Genomic DNA, 8,691 nt, shown 5'->3' on the forward strand with positions numbered 1-8,691 from the left:
ACCCCTACTTTCCTCTTTTCTGTCAAGTTGAAACAGTCCCTAGGAAAAGGATTTGACCAGGAAAAAGCTGTACTTCTCAGTTACTTTATCATGCCACCTCTTTGAAAAGAAAGCATTTTCTACTATAATACAAATAAAACTCAAATACGAAGCAAGCAGGGAAGGGACATGAGTGGACTGGATTGATCAGCTTTGTGTCTAGGATTAGTATGTGTTTCCTAACAATTTGATCAGTGCCAAATAGTAGGAGTGAATTTCCAATGTAGCTCAGTCAACTAAGTAGAGATCACACAAGCTTCTTCCCAGGAAGCAGATGAAGTGCATTTCCTCACCAGTGCAGTGAAGGGACAGATAAAAATATACCATGTCTAGTGTTGAAGTTTCCCACAATATCCCACCTTGTCACTCACTAAAGAAACCTAGGACACTACTTTCTTTAAAAAAAAAAAAAAAATCTCTTTAAGGACTATGTCTTGAAAAATATCTCTGCTCCCTGCAGTTTCTCAACCCCCAAAATGAAAATGAAACATATTGGTTCACTGTACCAAATGTGCTATCACACACCACACTAAATACCAGCTGTTGTTGTCACCAACTTCTTAGTCAGGATAAGCCCTGTGTCCTGGCAAGATCTGGGGCTACACTGGGGCCTGAGCTAAGCTGCCATCTAAAGCAGGACAGGTGCATCCCAGTATTTGCATCAGAGCCTCATTACTTGTAGGCAGACAAGTGCTCTCTCTGGGGACAATAGATGGGGTAGAAGAGTTCTTCAGGGAATGCCCAAATTCACTATCACTATCATAATACATCTGTTTCCCATCTACAGCTGGTAGTAAGGGGAATAGAAACTACACTACTTTATCTCTGTCTGACAGCGAGAACATCCAACATGCACATGGATTAGAATGTCCCTGTGCCACACTGGCTGACTTTATTGGTGTGTAAAGAATGTTGTAGGGAAGAGACCGTGGTCTGTGGTACATTTACATGCCTGCTTTCTTTCTTTTTCTTTCTTTCTTTCTCTCTTTTCTTTCTTTCTTTCTCTTCATTTTCCTACAGGTCTTACAATTCTCCTGAAAAACAGATCCAAAGATTTTAAAGTCAACTCTGATCATTGTGTAAATCAGATGCACAAACTCTTAAGGGGCTGCGGTTAAGAGCACTGACTGTTCTTCCAGAGGTCCTGAGTTCAATTCCCAGCAACTACATTAGGGATCCGATGCCCTCTTCTGGTGTGTCTGAAGATAGCTACAATGTACATAAAGTAAATAAATCTTATAAAAAGGTTGGGTAGGCATCAGGCTGAGAACCCTAGAGACAGCCAGCAAGTAATTCATCCCCAAGGGCCATGTGGAAGCAGAACTCCCTCTTCCTTGAGCTTGTCAGTCTCTTTTTCTTAAGACTGTCAGTGAGTACATGAAACTCATCCACACTATAGAAAGCAATTTTCTACTCATTAAAATGTTAATCCATCTAAAAACTGTACATCTAGAGAAACATCTATAATAGTGTTTAGTCTAATATCTCTGGCCTACACAATCTGACATTTAAAGTTAACCAGCCCAACCTCCAGGTCATTCACCCAAGCTCCACAAGTATGTCAGACACGGGGGAGCAAGCCTGTATCAGCTCTGTGGTCTAGTCAGTGGTGGACCAGGATAGTCCTCTTAAAATTCTTCACTAAGTCTTCTCATTATTGGACAGACTTTTTAGTCACACAGCAGGACTTCTCCTCAAATTAATGATATGATGTCACCTTTTAAAATTATTCTGTTTTTATCTCTCTGTCTCTCTTTTTCTGTCCTGTCTCTGTGTATCTCTGTTTCTAACTATCTGTCTCTCTGTGTGTGTCTCTCTGTCTGTCTCTGTCTCTGTCTGTTTGTCTGTCTGTCTGTCTGTCTGTCTCTCTCTCTCTCTCTCTCTCTCTCTCTCTCTCTCTCTCACACACACACACACACACACACGCACACAGACACACACACACACACACCCTGTTGAGTCAGCTAACCATTGTTTCTGTGTATACATATTTAGAACTGACCACTTTGGAATAAATAAGCTACTATGATCTTTGTCCCTGGAGAAGACTGAACACCCATTTGTCTATAATTCTTTATGAGTGGGGGCTTGTGACATTTCCTCACCCAAATTGCCATGTCAACTGGTCTTGTTCAGGTGACCATATCCTTGAGATTTCATAGTTGTAGCTCCCCTGTCATATATAGAAGACACTATTTCACATAGAGGCATCCTGGTCCTCTGTTCTTACAATTGTCTCAGCCCACTTCCAACATGATCCCTGAGTCTTAGATATAATGATCAGTTAGTTATATGGATCTGCTGGGTTGGACACTCCACATTCAGTTGTTTTATGAATTATGTCCAGTCATGGATTTCTGTCATGGTCTCTGCCATTAAACATAAGCTTATTTGATCAGTGAGGTGTGGGAGCTACGCTTATCTTAGGGCATAAGGATACAGGTATGTATTTGGTATAATTAGAAAGTATATTGGTTTAGGAAAGTGGTATTAGCAGGTTCTCCTCTAGGGTCCATGAACTCACCAGCTACAGCAGGTTGGCTAGGTTTACAATATCAGGCAGGAATTCCCCTTACTGAGACAATGTTAGGTCCAGTTAGATGGCTGTTGGATACTCCAGGAGGGGTGTGCCATGATTGTTGGACACTCCCGGTAGGGTGTGCTTTGGTTGTTGGCTACTCCAGGAGGGGTGAGCCATGGTTTTTGTCTACTCCAGGAGGGGTGTGCCATGGTTGTTGGCTACTCCAGGAGAGTGTGCCACTAATGCTTCCTTCTCCAGGAGGGGTGTGCCACTAATGCTTCCTTGAGTATATCTTCTCACATGCTGATCACTGTTGTGGTCTGCAGGCTTTCTGGTGGGTAGGGCCATTGATTGATTTTTCTCTCTTTGTGGCTTGTAGTGTACCTTAAATATTGAGAACTGGTTCTCAGGAGAGAGGCATCAAAGTCAACATCAGTTTGGTTTCTCTAATGTCTATTTTCAAAGTGTGCAATATCTTCAGCAACTTGATCTTACCTTCAAGCTCTGGGAAGCAACAAAGGGCAATAGGAGTAGCCTATAATATTTGAGGACTTCTCTGACTAATAACTCAAAGGGAAGTTTCCCATAACTGGAACTAGGGATTTCGTTAAAAAGAGTGTTGCTTTTAGGTTTGGAGAGCTGTGAATTACTAAAGTGATAGACCCATTTTTTTTTCACATACATGAGCCAGGATGAGTTTCAAAGCCTGACATAATGTTTGGAATACCCAATGACTTGTATACTAGTGTATCCTTACTATAAAGATTGGGGAGTGAATGTAGACAGTTCCTTAAGAACTTCATTGTCAGAGAAATGACAAATTCTCAAGTTTCTCAGTGTAGAAGTAAGAAAACTGAGTCCATGAGTCAGGTGACCTGCCCACAGCCTCTTGACATTTGCCCAGATTTCATACCATATTAAACCATTACTTTGCAATCCTAACCCATGAATTTTCTTTAACAGTTCAAGCATCAGCATGGAAGACTAAAGTCATCTTCTGGTATGTCTTGCCCACATCTGTTATCATGTTTCTTTTCTCTGCAATTGGCTACTCAGTTTACCATTACATCCATGTTGGCAAGGAAAAACACCCAGCAAATTTGGTGAGTACTTGTCTTGGTCAAATTCTGTCAGGACAACAGGAAGAAAGAAAAGGAGGGGTAAAACAGATAGTTTCCTATAAGAACAGAGTGGCCTTAATCTGTTGAATTAGAAAACACATTCTGAGCTGAGAGTAGCTTCATAGAGAGTGCTTACATAGCATGCATGCAGTCTTGTGTGTGACCCCTGTACCCCAAAACAAGACAAAAATCAGTCTCTGGAGCCGGGCGGTGGTGGTGCATGCCTTTAATCCCAGCACTTGGGAGGCAGAGGCAGGGGGATTTCTGAGTTCGAGGCCAGCCTGGTCTACAGAGTGAGTTCCAGGACAGCCAGGGCTACACAGAGAAACCCTGTCCCAAAAAAAAGAAAGAGAGAGAGAGAAAGAGAGAGAGAGAGAGAGAGAGAGAGAGAGAGAGAGAGAGAGAGGAAGGAAGGAAGGAAGGAAGGAAGGAAGGAAGGAAGGAAGGAAGGAAGGAAGAAAGAAAGAAAGAAAGGAAAGAAATAATATGTGAAGGCTAAAAATAAAAAGTTGTGAGGACTCATGGGGCACAAGGAATCTCTGAAATCTTTTGTGGGGATCCATTCTCATGTTCAAGCTCGGGTATGAAAGAAAGAGATAGACACTTACTCTAAGCAGAAAAAGTAGCAGAGCCAGGTGGAGCAGTGGCGTGGCCAGAAAGCTTGCTGTGTGCCCAGTCTACCACATTCTCCATGAGGAGTTACACTGGTGAGCAGCACCAGGCTGTGTCGTGGGAAAACATGGTGCCGTTGTCAGAGCTTGGCTTTGGTCTAGAGAAATTTAGTGAGGTTCTGGGTTGTGATATCATGATCACCATTATGTTTTAGGTCCATGCTTATTCTAGAAAAATAAAGGCAGCTAAGAAGCCACCTAGAGGAGAAAAGGTGACAGTCCAGTGTATGTTTAATATCAAAATACTCCCCTTGGGAATAACTAATGATGCTTTCTCACATAAATGCATGTAATACATATGTCTGTTCTTGTTGATTCCATTCGTATAGTTCTCTGCTACCCTGCTCCACTTAGGTGCTGGGGTTAACTTCTTTGTAGCTAATTTTCTGGGAGGAAAATTCAGAGAGATTTGGCTGCATGTGATTTTTTTTTTAAAGCCTATAATTCTGTGAAACAATGAGGTAAAAGGCCCTGTTGTGCAGTGTTAAATGAAATCATGTCATCGTGTGGCAAGAAGATTGTACCCCATCACTGATGCCACTCTATAACAGGTGCCTTCTGTGTACCCCAAAGCAGAACAAAAATCATGTCTGTGGTACTCAGGATGGAACCTAGGGCCTCATACAGGGACTACATTCCACTCCTTGGCTATGTTCCCAAATTTTTTTTAATCTTTTCTTTTAAGACAAGGTCTGGCTAAATTGTCTCAGCTGGCCTTTCCTCTCTTAGCCCCCAGAGTAGCTGGGACTATGGGGACTTGTTGTGATCATAAAAAGAGAAAGAGCTATAAGAATATGTTCTATCTGGGTGGGGGGAGGGAGTGCTTCAGTGAGCCCATGCCAAGGGATCCCTTCCCCCTGAGAGACCAGCCACATGACAGTATAGTATAGAATAGAGTTTATTCAGGGCATGCGGAGAGAAGTTAAGAGAGTAGTAGAGGCAGAGAAAGGCAGAGAGGAGAGAGGAGAGGCGTAGAGGCTGGCCATGGCCAGGTGGAGAGAGCGGGGAATGGAATAGGAAGAGAGGGGGAGCAAGGGGGCAAGAGGCAAGAGAGAGGCAAGAGAGCAAAAGAGTAAGAGCAGGAGTTTGGGGGCAGGGAGGAGGGGAGGAAGGGACTAAGCAGCCCCTTTTTTAGTGGGCCAGGCCTACCAGAATTGTAGGGAGGAGCATAGCCAGCTGCTGCCAGGTAACTGTGGGGGTGGAGTGCAGACAGAATACCCACGGGGGTCTTACCAATTGTCTTTATTCTTGGGCATCTCTGACATGATTCAGACTTTTTAAAATATCCTATAAACTAGGAGATGAATTGCTAGTTTTTTTGTTGCTGTTGTTGTTGTTGTTGCTATTGTTGCTTTACCTTATTATATTTTTGGATTTTTCTAGCACATTTTGAAGACTACAGCCTTGTGTCCATTTCCTTTTCTGGTGTTGTGATAGAGTAACTTAACTAAATGCATTTATGAGACAAGGGGCTGGTTTCCTGTTTCCACTCACAGTTTCAAGTTATAGCCCACCATAGTGGGGGTTGGGGTGGGGTAAGGGTGGTAGGAGCCAAAAGCAAAGTATCACAGAGAACAATGAATTAATGCCCCCAAGGCCCAGGCTGGGAAGACTCTGCCAGTTTTCAGGGTGTGCCCCCCACCTCCCTTGGTTTAAATAAGAAAATCTTTCACAGGCATGCCCACAGTCCAACCTCATCTAGACATAAACAGGCCCTCATTGAATGCCTCCTCTGGTGACTCTATTTGTGTCAGGTAACCATAGAAACTATCCTACTCCCTTTTCCATGTCCATTGTTATACCTGTGTATATTTCATGCCCAGAGTGTATCCAGGAAGCCCCTACCTAATAACAACTGAAAACAAAATGGACTCTCTACTTTTACACTCTACGGCACTTCATCCAAGAGTTCTGTGGGAAAATTCTGCAATTAAGGTCAAAGTCTACCACTGACTAGATAGCCTGAGCTCAGCATAGAATGGAGGACTCCCTTCATTGGCAGGGCTTCACCTTCTCTGACTTTGTCTGGTGAATTCAAATTTCTCCCCTATCCCACATCTCTACCTGTCACACAGCCTCAGTTATATTACAGGTTCAACTTCCTTTCTCCCTGACCCTCCCGTGATAAAAAACCCATTCAGCTAGCACCTGAAATTCCTAAAATTCTTCCCATGCTAATGAGGCATTTAGGTACCTCAAGCCTTTAACCAATGAATGGCCTTTGCCCATCCTACATGTTTCTTTCTACTCCCTGTCCCTGTCCCATCCCCTAGAACTGTGTAAGCCTTTAGTCACCCAAGTAAAGTTGGCCTGCCTCCCTGCAGCTGCTCCCTGTGTGTCTTAACCATCTGTACTCAAAGGCCTTCAGAGCCCCTGTCAGTTGTCTCTGCTCCCTTTGTCCTCATGGACCAAAGCAGGGAGAGTCATGGCCTAAACTTCCTTCCTTTGCCGGAAAGGATAGAGTTCCCAATCTTAAAGAATTGAGACGATTCCAGAACTTAATTGACTCAAATCTCTCTCAGTTGCACCCCTGAACCTCACAAGGACACTCTCCAGTGACACAGCTCACTTCTGGTTGCTCTTAACGGGTCTTGGGCCCCTTGGTCTTCAAGTAAAGTTTTCTCTATATGCCAAACATAAGCCCATCATTGGTTGGTTAGAAAATGTTGCACATTATCTAGTGACACTAGAAGTTGGCAGCTATTAGTAATGTCTTTCTAAAATGAAAAGTTGAAGCTCATTCTCTTCTCTCTGCAGGGACTGATTTATAGAAATGAAGTTGGCAAAAGAGTCTTTGAGCCTACTGAAACAATCTCACTTAATTTCATCACTCTCAGTATGCTGGATGATTCTAAAATTTCTCAGAAGGATATGGATTTACTGGACAAAAGCAGTGATAACTTCAGCATTATTGACCCTGAGCTCAGAGAGAGCTCGGAGCTGCACTGGGAGGAGGTGGAGGGGCAACATTTAGGATACTCTTCACATTTGATGGACATTGTCTGTGGTACTGAGCAAAGAGACAGAGTCAACTCCCTAACCCAGCATGAATGGCTTAGCAGTACCATCCCCAGAGGAGAGGCAGACACTGAGCCTCAATACAAAGTCCTAGCTGACTTCTACAGGGAGGGTGAAATCCAGCAGTTCTGTGGGCCAGAAGAGGCCAGAACAGAGAAATTATCTGAACCACAGGCAACTTCAACAAACTTGGTCCCACAGCTTGAAGACCTACATCACCTGGGGCAGGAGCATCCTGGCTCAGAAGATGGGCCAGAGGAAGAGCCATCCACAACAGTAGTGGATTGGGACCCTCAGACTGGCAGGCTGTGTATCCCTTCTTTACCTATCTTTGGCTGTGATTCTGAGAACTACAGGCATTATGAGAGACACCAGCTCTTAGAGGATGGCCTTTTGTCTAGACTCTATGAGAACCAGGCACCTGACAAGTCAGAGGAAGAAAATGAAAACTATCTCATGCAGTTTATGGAGGAATGGGGGTTACTTGTACAAATGGAAAGCTAACACCAGGCTTTCTGTTGACCATCAACAAATGAAGGAACCATTCCAGGGAGTGAGCAGTGTTCAGATTATCTAGTGGCAGTAATGGCACTGTTCTCTCTGTTCACACACTTGGTCAGCCCTGCCTCCTCCATGTGGTTGGCTTCCATACAAACTTCTTCCCAATCCACAGAGTCCTGGAGGAACTTTCTGAAATGCAGAGTCCTGAGCTTTATTGTAAACAGAGTAAGATTTGCAGGTTGTGTGGGGACTTTATACAGAAGAGCTCACCATGGTCCCAGTTTATTATTTTCTAAGAGTTATTTTCTGGGTTTTTACTGTATATACATAACACTATCAAAATATTTCATAAAAGTCATTATTTTATAAACCCTTTTTCTAGAACTTGCTGATTGTTGGCATGATTTTTTTGCAACCTACTTTTAATAAGGGTTGAACCTCTGCCCTAGCAGAGGTAGTAGAAGAGAAACGTTATTAGGATATGGGGGAAGTGAACCTGTTAAGCAATAGTTCTCTGGAGGCAAACTTGGTCTTCTTTGTCTCAGCAGTTTAGTCCCGTAGCGAACACCAAATATGACTCAGCAGCTGCAGCCCAGACCCCTAGGCAGGCAGCCACCACACACTAACCAGCAGGCAGCTATCACACACTAACCAGCAGGCAGCCACCACACACTAACCAGCAGGAAGCTACCACACACTAACCAGCAGGCAGCCACCACACACTAACCAGCAGCTACAGCCCAGGCCTCTGGGCAGGCAGCCACCACACACTAACCAGCAGGCAGCCACCACACACTAACCAGCAGGCAGCCACCACACA

The 8,691-nt window shown here is 43.8% G+C and overlaps 1 protein-coding gene across 2 annotated transcripts in view; it reads left to right on the plus strand.

The window, feature by feature from the left end:
* Il20ra (interleukin 20 receptor subunit alpha) overlaps nucleotides 1-8,255 on the plus strand; it is a 44,261-nt gene extending 36,006 nt beyond the window's left edge. For both annotated transcript variants that reach the window (XM_031380529.1, XM_031380530.1), the window contains 2 exons: nucleotides 3,524-3,663; nucleotides 7,110-8,255. In XM_031380529.1, coding sequence (XP_031236389.1) covers nucleotides 3,524-3,663; nucleotides 7,110-7,874 — 905 coding nt within the window. In that variant the 3' untranslated portion in view covers nucleotides 7,875-8,255. The remainder of the gene's footprint in view (nucleotides 1-3,523; nucleotides 3,664-7,109) is intronic.
* Nucleotides 8,256-8,691: the final 436 nt, after the last annotated feature.

The sequence above is a fragment of the Mastomys coucha genome, unplaced genomic scaffold (assembly GCF_008632895.1).
Source record: "Mastomys coucha isolate ucsf_1 unplaced genomic scaffold, UCSF_Mcou_1 pScaffold2, whole genome shotgun sequence".
Taxonomy (NCBI): Eukaryota; Metazoa; Chordata; class Mammalia; order Rodentia; family Muridae; genus Mastomys; species Mastomys coucha.